We start from the raw sequence: 16368 nt of genomic DNA, 5'->3' as shown, positions 1-16368 counted from the left end.
TCTCATAGGTAAATTTTAGAGAATGTAAAATCAGGGAGAAGTCTAATTCTAGAAATTAGAAACCCAAAATCTCAGTCTCTACTATTGCTTTTCTGAGGGTTTGTGGAACTCTTAGCAGGAAGCTAACACGCTGAGGGAGATTCAGTTACCAAAGCTGGGGCAGAGAGAGCAGTCTACCCCAGTTTGCAAGCAATAGTTAATAACTTAGTCTAACATTTTATTTTTCCCAGGAAAGAATATTTTATCACTGATACTGTCAGATGTGCAAGCACATGGTCCTAATAAAAAGCAGATCGACTTTTAATCAGTTTTATTACTGTTTTTAAATGCAATCGTACACTGTGGTCTCCCTGTACATACACAGACCATTCTCACTACCCTGCATTTGATCTATACCATTACTTAAGTAAGAGACCCAAGGGAGTAGGTGAGTTAGAAATGAGAGCTCACACATAAAGCTGAACTTCAGAGGTCAGTACCCTTCATACTTAGAGTACACCAGAAAAAAGAAAGCATGCCAACAAGCACAGGATGACAAACACTCATGCCTGGGGTTAGAACAAGGTTCATTTGAAGGCTGTCAGTAGAGGTGTGTTTTTTATAATGATTGAGGTTTGAATTTTTACAACCAATGTATTTTGTTTCGAAAACCCCTAAAGTTGAGAAATTATATACGAAATGGTGTCAAACCAATGATACCTCTGGGGGATCTTGCAGAAACAATGCAAAATCAGTCCAGAGGAATAGGCCCTCAACTCTAGCCATTAATGAGCTCACAGTCCAAAATTACAAAACACATGGTGAAACAATCCACCACAGGCATTCGTCAACAGGCTGAGCAAATCTGACAGAATCCCCAAAACTTTAGATACTAGAACAATCTGACAGAAACTATAAAAATGACTAAAACCATAAAAGAAGGAATAAAAGGTAAAGGAGTCAGTGATAAGGACACTACAAAAAAAGAACATCCAAATATGAGGGGAAAAAAAATGAATGCAACTTCCAGAAGTTACAGATTTATTCAATAAAATTTAAAACTCACATTATGGATACAATACTAGGCAATATTTAAGCACTTTACATAAATTTAACTCATTTAGTCCTCAGAAAACTCCATGAGATATTTAGTAATATTATCTCACAATGAAGATGAGGAAACCAAGGCACAGGTAAATCATTTTGTTCAAGGTCACACAGCTTGTAGGTGGCTGATTTATGATTTGAATTCAAGCAAACTGATTCTAAAGCCTGTGTTCTTATTCCTATACTTTTTTGCATGTTAGATACAGCTCCAGAGAGAATTAAGGAACTGGAGGATATATCTGAGAAAATCACACCAAATGTAGTATAAAGAGATGGCATATGTGGGCAGGATGTTTTTACATGAAGGATAGACTTAATGTAACACGAAGAAAAAGTCATGTATTCATCTAATAGGCATTCCAGAAGGAGAGTTTAGTGAGAAAGGGCAATATGCAAAAAATTTCTGGCTAAGAATTTTCTAGGAATAATAAGATGTAAATTCAAGAAGCATGAGTTCTAAGCAGTATAAAATAAAGGTATACCTGAACAAGTGAAACTACAGATCAGCTAAAATCAGAAAAATGAAACATTTTGAAAATACTAGATAATTATTCCCCCCACTTTTGGTGTTTGTGGGTGGTAAGTTTAATTGTGTTTTTATGTATTTTATGTAATTTAATTACATTGGTAGTACGAGGATAAATCAAAAAGTTCATGGGAAAATGGAATTGAAAGATAATACAAATCTTTCTTTGAACTTTTTGAAGTACCCTCATATGTAGGATACATTCATATATTGTTTATTAAAAAGCTTTGTCTTATAAATAACTACCCAGTCTTCTTAGACTACTGCCCCAAACATGTCTTTTTCTTTCCCTGTCTTCACAGCAGAAACAATTATGTATAAAAATTTTACATTTTTAATGTCCCAAAGCCATCAGATTTTAGAGTACTTTAAAAAACTAGCATTTCAGTTTTTTCTTAGCCTATGAAATGGAAAGATGTGATATACTAGAAATAAAGCATTCACTAGTGTATCATTGACCAGTTTATCAGTAGCTGTTAAACTGTATTATCAAAATTAGTAACTTATTTACTGAGTGTATCAAGCATTCACTAATGTATCATTGATACCAGTTTTTCAGTAGCTGTTAAACTGTATTATTAAAATTAGTAACTTATTTACTGAGTATATATTTTGTATGCCTTATCTTACTGAAAATTTGTTTTTAATTTTGTTTTATAAGATGCTTTTAAAATGTTTCTCACATCCTTTTAAGACAAAAAAACTGAATTTGTCTTTGAAACTTGCTGCTATATTTACACTTTAACCTTCCTGAACTGCAAAATTGTTGCCAACATTTTTTGATAAATAGATTTTTTGATAATGCCTTCAAATAACAGAATATCTTATAGGATTAATATATCAATATGCTTGCTAAATGGAATTTGGAAGTAGTGCCATAATATATATTATAAGAATTGTATATTTTATTTCAATTATTAGCACTTCTGACAACATAGAGTAATTTTCAGAGGCAGTTATAATTTGTCTTTTCAGTTTTGTGTAGATGTACATTAAATGAGCATCAGTTATCTGAATGTGCAGTTACCTGATTTACTTTTTGACAAAAGGCAAGAAATGCAGTCATGGGAAGCTGATTTTGACTAAGTATCTCAACTTTTAACAACAGCTCTGATTGAACACTTTGTTTATATACAAAGCCTTGTGCTAGACACAATGAAAATTTTTAAAAGTATAAGACAAAATATGCCCTTCAGTTATTTACATGCTAATTGGAATAATAAAATAGTAACAACGACAAGGCACTATGTAATTGTCATTTAAGTAGTAGTATAATAATAAAAACAGCTAATACTATTGAACACTGCAAGTTATGTGCTAGACATTTTTCAGTCTTTTGCATGGATTAATTCATTTAGTATTTAAAACAAATGTATGAAATAGATAGAATATTATCACCATTTGTGAGGAACAGAGTCACTGAGAACACAAGTAAATTGTCTGGCATTTCTTACCTAATTAATGTGGCTGAACCTGTATTAAACCCTAGCTGTCTGGCCTCAGAATCTGCACTCTTAATCACTCTTCTGTACAAGGATACTTCAAAAAACTCATGGAAAGATTTAAATTATCTTTGAATCCTATTTTTCCATGAACTTTTTGAAGTACCCTCAAACTATAAGTAGTATAAGTGGTATAGCTATACAGAAGAGAAAACAGTGGCTTCCAACTGTGATGATTAAGAAAGTCTTCCTGGTTGAAAGATGAGATTTGTATTCAGCCTTAATTGAGAGTATCAGTGAGAGAAAAACAAATAGGAACAATATATTCTACACAGGATATCAGTATCACCAGAGCATAGCAAATTTGTAGGACAGTATATGTAGAAGACTATAACTACACTCAACATTTTCTGCCAATTCCCACTCCCTTACCCACAGCCGATCAATTGCCATACTCTTCTCTCTGAGCCTGAAAGTAGCCAGAGCTAACCACTATGATGAATGGATTGGAGTTGGCATATGATATAAGACATATCTGCCATATTGCAAATTATTGACAATAGATTGGGAAGATAGGATAGTGGGACAGATTGTGGAAACATTGGTTGCCAGGAATTTGGAATCTATTTTTGTAGCCAAAAGTCAGTCTTTGAAGCACGGTAGTAGCATTATCAGAGCTTAAAGTTAGAGTGCCATTTTTAAAACATTTAAATATTATTATTTAGTACAAATAAGCTTGGTCTGTATAATTCCAAACTAATTTAGATAATTGTTAATTTACTCTTTCTTAATTCTCCTGTTGAATTTTGGATGTGGGTATCTAAAAAGATCAAGGTATATGAGAGTGGTGGAGTGGATTGGACTGTTTTCTTTAATTTTTTTGTTTCCGTTTTTATTCTTCTACTTAGTAGCCTTTTTTCAACCCAGTTGCCTTTTATGATTTCTCACTTTTGGTCACTTCAATCCACATTTTCCAGTTCTTATAGCTATTCTTATGAGGCTAGGTAAGCAACTGAGGTAAAAACTCTTGTTATTGATTGTAGTTAAGCCATTGAAAAATATAGAAAGACATCTAAAGGCTCAGTTGTTTTGTTTTTACACAGAAGTGTCAAAATGTAGTCTTACTAAACTGCTTTCTAAGGCAAGGAATTTTATATATTTTGGACCCTATCCAAAGGAAGTTTATTATCAGATGGGCTAAAAAATATCTTGTAATATTGGTTTAGCCATAAATAGTTCTGGAGTATGGACTGACTCTGAAATTGGTATTAAAGTGAAGCTCCTGGGTAATTTCATGGCTACAAAAAAATAATCTTTAAAATTATTTTTAATGAAAAAATATGATTTTACCATATTAGAAGTTCTTTTTTTTTTTTTTTTTTTTTAACAGTGAGAACAAGTTTAATGTAATAGATAAGAAATACAGGTTCCACAGAGAGAGTGTGGCATGCTCCAGAGACTGAGCAGGGCCCACACGAAGTTTAACACAAAAGTAAGTTCAGTACAGACACCAAGTCTAACACAAAAGCAAGAAAAACATACTTAAAGTTCAGTACAAAGTTCAGGCTGGCTCAAGAGAAGGAGAAGCTGCTTGCTCAAAGTAAGTTAGATACAAAGTAAAATATACACACCTCAGCCAGCAAAGTGCGGGTTGCCTCCAGGAAAGTGAGCAGCAACAGTTTGGTGGTTCTTTTGCACAAAGAAAATAGGAACACTTACAATTTTAGACTTACATGTTTGTTCTCTCTGAAGACTTTTGTGGTGTTTTGGGGATTTTGTTAATGAAATATATAAAGCTCTTTTGAAACTTTAATGGGAAACATTTCACTTTAATGTCAAGGTTTGATATAAGTACTTTAGAATGTATTTCCCAAACACTTACTTGCCGTTTTAGAGTAAGGGTTCAATAGGAGTACCATAATGAAAAATGTCCCCGTAAGGCTGGCCAGTTAGGTCAGTTGGTTAGAGCATGGCATTATATCGCAAAGGTCAAAAAAATAGAAAAAGAAAATGACTTCATAGAGAACCTATTTATAGAGGGTACATTTGATGGACTTTAGAAGACAAAAGTCAAAAATACACTTTTTGAGGTTTTCAGTTAAGATCTTTCTGCTGTTAAATATTGCTGCCATCAGACCCCACAGACCATGTTGTGTCCTGGATTCTAAGAGTCCCTACAATGTTTGTAAGTGTTAAAGCAAAATAAAGATAATTTAGCTGCCTGCCTTCGGGCATATATATAAAAATTCATTTAAATTCATCGCATAACAGAAATAACATTATTATGAAAAATAGCTAATTATATTTTCTAAAACAAACAAAAATAGTTGGCAAGAAGAGTGGCATTGTTTTACATTTCTGCAAATCTCTTTAATACCTGGCTTTTCATATCAGCTATATTCTCATATCTGCTTGTTTGTTATTACATGTCATTTAGCCTTTGGAAAACACTACAATGTGTGAGAAAATAAGAATTTAAAAAGCTGATAACTTCTCAGTGTTGTTATAAAAATAGTTTTGACGTTGGGAACCTGCTAGAAGGATCTCAGAGATCCTTAGTGATTCTTGTACCGCATTATAGCAAAGGTTCTGTAACACTTTTCTTCCTAGCACTGTGGTTAGTTTGAGGGATTACATTTTGTTTTGTTTCCTCTTCTTGACTACCCAGAGCTTTTGTTTGTTTGAGGGGTTTGTTTCATTTTTGCTAATGTCTTTCCTTGACAAAGAGTGATGGGAATATTATAATTAACCAGAGAAACCACATCAGAGAGTCAAGAACCTTGGTGGGAATAACTGTGCCTACCAACCGTTTTTTCCTGATCTATTTCACTCTAGCCTGTAATGGAGTCTACTTCTCCTTGATCCTGCTATTTCCCTGGAAGGGAAGGTCAAGTAAAATTTTATGGATATCTAGTATTTGGCTGTGGCTTTCACGATAGCTACCTTTGCCTGACCTTAAATCATTCATAAGCTCATATTCTCTGTCCAGATGAAAATAATCATATTTTTTGTTATATGTTCCAAATATCAATAATACATCTTTTATAAAAGTTATCAAGAAATTATCTCCCAAAGAGGGTGAGATCTCTGACCAAGTTCAAATCTAGTTCCTGCTCTCTTTTTAATTCCCTGTATCCAAAGTAGCTGCAAGTGCTTTTTCTAATCTGTGGAGATCTACTGTTTCAGGTCCACCTATTATATCTGATAATTATTGAGTTCATTGTCTATTGGCAAATGGTCAGAGAGGTCAAGCTGTTCTGGTCCATAGTTTCCATGATAGTGTTCAAGACCCTTTGGGTAAGGAGCCAAAAGACCAGTTTGATCTCAATTTGTGCCTAGCTAAAACACCAAAACTATTCAGAATATCCATTATGGGTACTGAACCAACCATTAGGCAAGATCAGGTATTGATATGCACTCTCAAATAAGCTCTCTGATTTATCAATCGTATCAGCTAATTTAAGACCTTACAGGCAAAACCAGAGCAATAGAACACTTTATTTCTTCTCATCTTTCAAATTTGAGTAAAGACAAGAGTAGGATATATATCTGCTTTGATTTTGAGTAAGGTAATCATGAAATTTATCTGACCTTGTATGAACTTTTCAAATGCAACATACTGAAAAGAATGTATTTTAGTGCAAAAAAAAAAAAAAAGTTATAGACTGATTTGGCCATTGCACTTCTTAAAGCCATATACTCTCAACATGTAATTTTATAAAAATGACTCACAACTCAATTTTCTATTTTATTGCAAGCTGTGGTATTGTGAGATTTCAAGATGGAAATAGCTTTAAATACAAAAGTATAGCCTAACTTAATAGACTACAATAGTCTGCTTAAAAGAAAGTATATTACTTGACTAATATATACATCAAATATCATAAAAACAAGGTTGACTATTTTGTGTTTCAGGCCACTTGCAAACGAGATCATAGACTTGCAATGTTGCAAACTCGTCGCTGCTACCTGGAGAAAAAGAGGGAAGAGGAATCGAAGCAGTTTGATGAGAATACTAACTGGCTCCATCGTGTCGAAAGTGAAATGGGACTCTTAGGTCAAAATGGTCATATTCCACAGGTATAGATGTGTTTGTATGTTCAGATTTAATTTGCAAGAACTGACGGGGCCGGCCTGTGGCTCACTTGGGAGAGTGCGGTGCTGATAACACCAAGGCCACGGGTTCGGATCCCTATATAGGATGGCCGGTTAGCTCACTGGCTGAGCGTAGTGCTGACAATACCAAGTCAAGGGTTAAGATCCCCTTACTGGTCGTCTTTAAAAAAATAATAATAAAAAAATAATAATTTGCAAGAACTGAGCTCTTTAATCCTGTTATCCTTCTTACTGAGTAAATATTTTTCATAAGACAAGTATTGCCCTATTCTCTGAGATTTAATTGAATCATTTTACTGTTTTTACCTGAAATATACCTTCTGCTTGCTAAATACCAATTCGACTTGCCTTTTCTGTGCTTTCAGAAAAATAAAGTTACTTTTAAATGTTGTTATTCTTAAGCAATTGCATACTTTTATGAGGTAGCTCTTAAGTTAGAATAAACATTCTATTTCAAACTATGCTTGAGGATTCATCATACAGGTAATTTGTTTGTTTTAAATCTTGATATTTTGTGCAAAAATAGTTTTAATGTCATCACCATTAATTGTATTATGGCTAAAGAAAGCTGATTTGAAATCTGTATGTGTGTGTGCATGACTGAAGGTATTCCACTTTAGAATGCCTAAAGGTTACATTTATAAAGTTAGTGATGCGTAATGATGGTTAATGTCTATATCAGGTTAGAATTATGTTCTGCTACAAGGTTACAGTAATTTGACTTTAATGCCTCTGCCAGTTTGGGCTGTATTTTGCTCCCTTAACCTTAAGTCTTGGAAGGATGCAGTTTCTTCCTAATGCGGTACCTCCAAAATGTCATCAGTGTCATCATTGTGCTTGTCCTTTCATGACTGTAATATTACCAGTCTCAAGTTCACACTTAGGCCAGAAAGGGAGGAGGGATGTCTATATCAGGAGAGCAAAGACATTTCTAGAAATTCCTAACAGGTTATCTATTGGCTATCCCTATATACAAGGGTGTCTAGAAAGGTGACTTGTTTGTTTGTTTGTTTGCTGGGCTTATTATCACCCAGGACAAATTTGGAATTCTCTTAATAAGAAAAAAGGGGAAAGTAAATATGATATAAGCAAGTAGCAGCAACTACTACAAAGCAACTAATTTTGATTCAGGTACCCAATACTTTAAAAGAACAATTTCTTTTCAATCTTTTTCTAAAAGGAGGAGCATCAAAAGAATTTATTTTGTTGATATTCTTCTGAAATTCCATACTCTGTATCAGCTAATTGATATGTGGCCTTCTAAAATTTTCAAATTTCTGGAAGAGCATTAGACTGAAAATAGAGATGAAAGAAAGTATGAAATATTTAGGAACAAATGCTAGTGATCTTTAATATTCAAAGATATTAATTTTTTTATAATTGAAAGATATTAGCCAATGGATCATGACTGGGGAAATGGATTCTCTGATTGGCTAGCAATTGCTGTAAATGGTTATACTTTTAGCATTAAAGCTCAGACATGACTGGAGAGAGGAGACAGGCAGTAGTAATCAATGACAGTTCAAAGTAGTGAAAGAAGCAGCAAGCAGCAGATACCCTGTTTCCTAGAAGAAAGCCAAAGACAAATAGAGACAGCAAGTTTCCACACTAAGGAACTATTCTAAGGATCAGCCAACAACTTGATCCACACCTGTCATTCTAGAAGTCTTCAGGATATCTTGTTAAAAGCATACCAGCTGGTTAGTTCAGTAGATTAAGACATTAAATATAGTAGAAAGCATACATTAGTATTTTACAATAATATAATTTAGTTTATAAAGCACTTTAAAGTATCTTCCACAAAGTGTAAATATTGGAAAGAGGGTAGACTTTGGAGTTGTAGTGTTTGGTAATTCTGATATTCGATAGTTGTTTTGAATACTAACTCTAACACCAATTATATGATTTAGGGCAAATTGTTTAACATTGATGTCTTAATTTCTGATCTGTAAATATATTTAATGCACTTAAATGAAATGCCATATTCAAAGGCCTAACAGCACTTAACAAGTAATAATTGTTGAAAAGTAATAGTTTAATAAGATTTTAAGTAACAATAGCATAGACATCAATAGCTAAAGCAAGGTGTACACAGAAGGAGCACAGCAGACAACAGAACAAGGCAAACCTGTAGCAGCTTCTCAGAAGCTTCTGTCAGGGCTCAGGAGGGTGATTACACACTCAGGCATGCTGTAAAGTGACCTTATAACCCACAACTTCCTGTGTCCACTTTGTGTTTCTAATGTGCACATCTAGCATAGGTGAGACACTATAGCCAGGCAACCTTATCCCCCAAATAGGAGGGGTGAGAAGGAGCAGGTGCCCAGGGCTGGGCAAGTATAGTTAGGGTGTGTCCAGGCTTGGGCTTAAAGTTCATTTATTGATGAATTGTCCACAATAAACCACAACTGCTGTTATCAAAAAGGTTCCCCTCCTCCCACCTTAGTCTTGTTTTCCCATCGAAACATCTTAAAAAAAAAAAAAAGAGAGATCCAGGTGAAATAAAAAAGCTATATCCATCTGAAGATGATGTATGATATAATGATTTAAAAGGAATAAGCCAGAAAAGACAATGATCCATCAATGATCTGTAATATGGATTAGCTAGGCTTAGAAAAGGTAATTTCTGAAATCCCATGCTAGATCTGAGTCATTTAAAGCTATAGAGGCTCATCATAGAACACAACAGCTCCTATGAGAGTACCTGTAAGAGTACCAAAACCATGTTCTGGATAAAAAGTTTTCAAAGAAAATAACTGATAACCCTGGCCAAATTCTCATTCAATGCACAAGAGTTGATTCTCTTCTGTAGGTAGCTGATTTGAATGTTGAAAGCACTTTTGGGTTTATTTTTCTTATTATTTAATTGATTATTTGGAAACCATGTATATCTTAAGCAGTCTTATTCTCAAGATTATCATTTTCTAAACTACATAAAATTAATGAATGTATTTTGGTTAGAGTTAAATTTGACCTATTTAAAAATAACTACTGAAGGTTCTTTAGGATTTTTTTATTACTACTACTTATGGCTATGATATTCTAATAGATTGTTATTTAGAAATAATAGGTTATTTCTAGTGATAAAAACCTCAGGAAGGGTTTAAAAAATTTATTCAGTTTGGTAAAATATAACATAAAATTTATCATTTTAACCATTTTTAGGTGTGCTGTTTTCAAAGGGATTAAGTATATTACTAGAGTATTTTCATCTCTCTGACTTAATTGTGCTTATATTGTAATTTACATGTTTGTCAATATGATCAACATTCTAATTTATAGCTCTACCCCAACTACAAAAGTACTTAAAAACTTGGTTAGTATTAAAAAGGCCAAAAAAAAAAGTCAATTGTAGAAATATACTAGTTTGTATAAGTAACTTGAAAAAAATAAAACTGTTTCTTTTCCCACCAACCAAATCTCACCCTCAATTCTTTTTTTCACAGCAGAAATAATTATCTAGTTATAAGCCATATTTCCTTGATTAGCAAACTGAGACATCACTTGTTAAGAGACTTATCCAAGGTCATACAACACCGGACAAAAACACAGTACTTCTGACTTTCAAATTGGTATCATTTTCTCTGTACCCTCCTACATTATCTACTTTTTTCTATCCCCCACTGCCAGTACTCTAATTTAGACTTCCACCTCCCATTATTGGACTGATACCTTTGGGCTTTCTGCTTCAATTCATGTTTCACTGCAGTTCATTCTGTCTTCTGCAACCAAAATGAGCTTTTAAAAAGTAACCCCGATTATAATCGCTCTTCAATGCTTTTTCCCTAATATAAATTCTATTGTGATTTACCAGGCCTACCATGGTCTGGCACGTGACTACCTCTCACATTTTATTTATCACCTCTCATTATACTCTATACTTCAGCCATTATTAGCCTACTTGTAGTTCTCAAAATAAGCCATTTTTTTCTACTCAGTTTCAGTCATTAGTATGTCAAGAAAAGAAAAGACTCAAATTGTAAACTTGGTTTTCCAAAGATACCAAGCTAGCCAAGACCCATTATTTTGACTAATGTAATTATACAATCAAGCCTAGTTTTTTTACAAGAAGAGTGATTCAAGAAAATAAAGGAATAAGATTACCAGAAGATGGGTATAAAGGAGGGCTTTTCTTTTAAAGGAGAAAAGATGGAATATTTGGCAAACATATTTATATTATTATGATCTTTTAATTTTCTCACTGGAAAGGATTAAAGAGATCATATTATCCATCCCTTAAATTTTAAATTATGAGATGGACACACTGCCTACTTCTCTAAGAGGGAATTCAGCTTTTAAGTTTTAGTCCGGTAAACTGTTCTCCATAGAGGCCATATATTTGGCTTGAGGTGATGTTTGTTTCAAGGCCTAGCCTATCTCTAAAATCACATGACTCATAGGCCAGTGGTCTAACCATATCACTCTGACTCAATAAAAAGAATTTTTTCCTAAAGTACTTGCTACATGTTTTGAAGTGTAATCATGAGTTTTGTAAATACCTCTTAACTTTAATCTATCTCAAACAAATAGTGTAACATTCTCTGTTGTAATCCCTACCACTGGCACAGAAAATATTTTTTAAAAAGAAAAGAAAAACAACTTTGAGCTTTTAGAGAATCAGTGGTCAACTGTGGATTGGGAAGGAATATTGAAAAGCTAAAATAGATTATGAGAATTGTGTCTATTAGGAAGTTTCTAGACATAGCTCTCCTGCTTATGGAGTTGCTGTCTCAGCTATTCAAAATATCAAAAAAAATTACACTCTTTTTCATCATACTAACTGAAATTTTCCTAATTAAAGATTCTGAGAATGTTATTGGGTTATCACCATTCATATTTTAATGTAGTCACTTAGCTGATATTCTCTGTACTTAAGGTTTAGTAGGTTTGAGGAAAGCGGAGTGATTTTAGGTGGTAGGTTAGAGTACACCTGGCCTTAGGCAGATTAGGTTTAGGAAAATGGGAGCCTACAAAAGCCTTTCTCACATTTTTGCCTAGGATGAAGCTTATACCAAGTGTAGGTGTGGGCGACAAATTTTTATTGCCTGCAATTCTAGATGCTGTACACAGGGGCTAGAACAAATCTGACATGGTACCTATCATGGTGGTAAACCTTACCTTTAGTATAGACAAAGAGACTATAAACAAATAAATAAATGAAATTGGTACTGATCAGTGCTGTGAAAGTATTGGGGGATGGAAGGTATCCATCTTTAAATACAATGCTCAAGGAAAGCCTCCCTGAAGAAGTGACATTTAAGGAAAAACTGTTCATATTCATGTATTTTCACAACATTGTGAACAAATTGGATAAACCCTGAAGCTGTCATCGCGTAAAATTTCTTCTGGATTCTTAACATTGAGTTTCTGAGGAAATTTGAAATCTTACCTTGCTTTTAACTTACAGACCATCTATACCAGAACTCTTTTTTTCTAATTGTTTCCAAAGATATCATTTCATATTTTAAAAAATTAAAACTATCGGAACCAAAATAAGTTTTATTAAATTTTATTTAATTTTAGTATTCCTAAAAGAATCTGAAGTATATTTTGCATTGTTTTCCCTAGGAACTCAATAAAGATCTTTATTGTCATCATTTGCACCTGCAGAACAAAGACTTGAAAACACAAATTAAACATATGATGGATTTAGCCTGTCTTCAAGAACAGCAACACAGGCAAACTGAGGCGTAAGTGCATGGATTTACCTATTTTACAGGTTTTAACTCTGTAAACCTAAAGTACCCGAAGCATGGAAGTTCATTTTCCACTGCCAGAAAGTTGAGTTTTATCTGATATGTGATACATTAACTATAAGTGATTGCCAACATCAGAAAACATGCAGAGCTAGAAAACATTTAGAGAATATAAAAGATGTGCTTTTTTCTTTCCAACTAATATTTTGCAGTTTTATAATTTTGAAAGCACTTTTTAAAATTTGGTATTTTTACTTAATATATGCCATGTAATACAAAATTCCAAAAATACCTATATAGTGAAGTCTGTCTTCTACCTCTGTCCTTGAGTCATTCATTTCTCCTCTTAGAAGCAATTGCTATTAACACCAATTGAATTTTTAAGTAGGCAGTTGTTAATTATTCATAATTGCAGAATGATTTTTTGCTATCATTAAAATGAAGTTACTATAAATATCAGGTGTCCCAATTTTTATGTTATGTTATAGTAGCTCTTTTATGTTCTCTCCACTATCTCAGTAGTAATATCTTAGTCATTTAATTTTTAAAATGTAATAGTAAAAAACAGTATGGCTTAAAAATTTTTTTATCTCCTTGGATAAGGCAGTCAGCTCCTTAGGCATCACTTCGATTCTCTATAAAAAATGGAAAATGTATTCCTGTAATGGCTTTCTGCCACTCTAAAAACCTATTAGTGTTCTCAAATAAGTGGTAATTAATTTTCTGTACTTTTGATTTAGAGGAAATCATATTAATATAGCTACTTTTACAAAGGAGAAGAAAAAGGAAATGAAAAACTACAGAGATTTTTCTGTAGAAGGAAGCTCAAACTAATCTCTCCGTACTTCTGTCTATACCTAGACTGGACATTGAATAATCATTTAATAGCACTCAAATTCACTTGCAAGTGCTAAAGTTATCAAAGAAACAATTTATTTTAACCAGTACTATGTTTGTTATATCAGACACGTAGATTAATACACTTTACCTTAAAATGGGAGAGAAAGGATTCTAACTCACTTATTTAGAAAATTGGTGAACCGAGCATCACAGAGGCAATGTAACATAGTAGAAAAGGTATGAGTTTTGGAATCAGTCTTGAATTCTATCTTAGACTGACAGTATAACCTTACATTAATTATTTTTTTATGTGTAAAAATAGATAATACATGCCATAAAAAGGTTTTGAAAGGATTAAATAACATAAAAATAAATAACATGGTATAGTATCTGCGTCATGGGTTCCTAAGACTACTTCCAGGCTTGATGATTTACAAGGAGGACATTTAAGACTCATCATATAGTTGTATTCACAGCTATGATTTATTACAGCAAGAGAATGCAAAGCAGAATCAGGAAAGGGAAAAGATGCACAGGGCAAAGTCTGGCGACCACCAGGCACAAGGATTCAAGAGTCTTCTTCCAGTGGAGTCATACAGAATGTGCATAATTCCTCCAGCAAAAAGTTATGACAACATATGTGAAATGTTGTCTTACTTTGGAATCTCTTCAGAGACTTAGTGCCCCAGGTTTTTATTGGGAGCTGGTTGCATAGGTACCCTCTGCCTACCGTGTGCCAAAATTTCAGACTTTTTGGAAAGAAAGCAGGTGTCCAGCATAAACCACATTGTTTGTCCAAACAATTTAAGCACAGTCAGGTACTCTTGTCATATTAGTTCTAGAACGATGGGAGCTCTCCCAAAATTCAAGTTTCAAGCTGCCAGCCAAGGACTAGCCTTGCAAGCAAACCTTTCTTAGCAGTTTCAGGCCTAGTATGTTAACTCATTTGCATATTACCTGATTAGTGTAGGTGCTCAATAAATAATTGTTTTATTGACTTTTTGATTAGTAATTTTTCCCTGTACTTGTTACTTACTTGGCATAAATGGAGTATCCCCTACCTACCTCCACAAAAACATGCATACACAGGGAGTCATTTTAAAGATATGGTAATATTTTGAGTGTTACGTAAAAGAGCTATAATAATGTATTTAAAATTTAGTATTTATGTCTCCTTTCTTGTTATCTTTCGTATATAGAGTATTGAATGCTTTACTTCCTGCCCTAAGAAAACAGTATTGCACATTAAAAGAAGCTGGCCTATCAAATGCTGCTTTTGAGTCTGACTTCAAAGAAATTGAACATTTGGTAGAGAGGAAAAAGGCGGTGTTATGGGCCGACCAAACTTCTGAACATCCAAAGCAAAATGATCTACCAGGGATTTCTGCTCTTATGACCTTTCCACAACTTGGAACAGTTCAGTCTAATTTGTGTTGTAAGTACAGTTTTTGTGTTATTAAGTAAATAGTAACATTAAGTCTAAAGAGATTCTTTATATCAGCATACAGAACAGTTCCTTTTTTAATAGGTCTTTTTTTTTTTTTTTGAGATTGGAGAAATCAGCTTCAGAATCATTTCAATTAACAAATATCTTCTAAGGATCTAAGAGCAAGAGTGCATTAATGTTCTAAATACCTCTAGCAGTAAAATCCATTTGACCCATTTTTGATAGAATAATTTTACTTCCCATTCTTCTTTAAAATTTAACTTCTGTTAAGGACTGAAGATTATACTTAGTAATATTGTATTCTATAACACATAATAATTTATTCTTAAGATAACTAACGATGTAGAATTTACTATTTTTCTGTTGACGTATCACTTGATACTCTCAAAAAAGTGTGCATGGGACATTTTAATTTGCAAAGCTAACATATAACCTTGGTTAAAAAAAAATACAGGCAATATAGAAGAACATAACATAAGAAGTAGAATGCCCTTTGACTCCCCTCAGAACCCCAATCTTAGGCACTGTCTCAGAGATAAATGCTATTAACAGTGTGGTTATCTTTGCAGTGTGTATGTGTATAATACTAATATGTTTGTATTATATAATCTAACTTTAGCTTTTTGTTACATTTCACATGAATACTAGCACATTATGCATATTGGTCTGCAACTTTTTTTTATTATTTCATTTATCATGAACATTTTGGGAGCACATACGTGAAGAATCTACCTCGTGTTTTTTTTTTTTTAAAGTTGAGCATCCAGAGTATAGATATACCATAATTTACTTAACCATTCTATTAGTGACCAGTGCATCAGAGAACATGCCTGTGTATTTACAGTTGTGTGTGTGTAACAGATACCTAGAAGCTGATTTGCTGGGTTAGAAGACAGATATTTTTTTTTTTAATGCATCCTGTCAAACTGCTATCCAAAATAACTTTTCCTATACCTAGTGTGTGTGGATAGTACCTGTTTTATCTTTACCTGAACCCAAAATAATAACAGCACTAATAATAATATATATTCTTTTAGAACTTGTAACTCTCAGATTACTAGTGAGGTTGTTTCATCTTCTGTGATATAACCTTTGAGTTAGTAGAGTTTTTTTGTTTATTCGTTTTGGGTTTTGAGGGGTTTTTTTGTTTGTTTACTTGGCACTCAATATATAATAACTATTGGTTTGGTGCTACTTTATTTTTTGTTAATCTTT

The 16368-nt window shown here is 33.3% G+C and overlaps 1 protein-coding gene across 1 annotated transcript in view; it reads left to right on the top strand.

Annotated features, from left to right (window-relative positions):
- KIF18A (kinesin family member 18A) overlaps positions 1–16368 on the top strand; it is a 77012-nt gene that overhangs the window by 23864 nt on the left and 36780 nt on the right. The window contains exons 11-13 of the mRNA XM_063095345.1: positions 6970–7134; positions 12739–12860; positions 14906–15141. Coding sequence (XP_062951415.1) covers positions 6970–7134; positions 12739–12860; positions 14906–15141 — 523 coding nt within the window. The remainder of the gene's footprint in view (positions 1–6969; positions 7135–12738; positions 12861–14905; positions 15142–16368) is intronic.

This window comes from Cynocephalus volans, chromosome 4 (assembly GCF_027409185.1).
Source record: "Cynocephalus volans isolate mCynVol1 chromosome 4, mCynVol1.pri, whole genome shotgun sequence".
Classification (NCBI taxonomy): domain Eukaryota; kingdom Metazoa; phylum Chordata; class Mammalia; order Dermoptera; family Cynocephalidae; genus Cynocephalus; species Cynocephalus volans.
The sequence above is the reverse complement of the archived record's forward strand: the minus strand, read 5'-3'. Positions and strand labels throughout refer to the sequence as shown.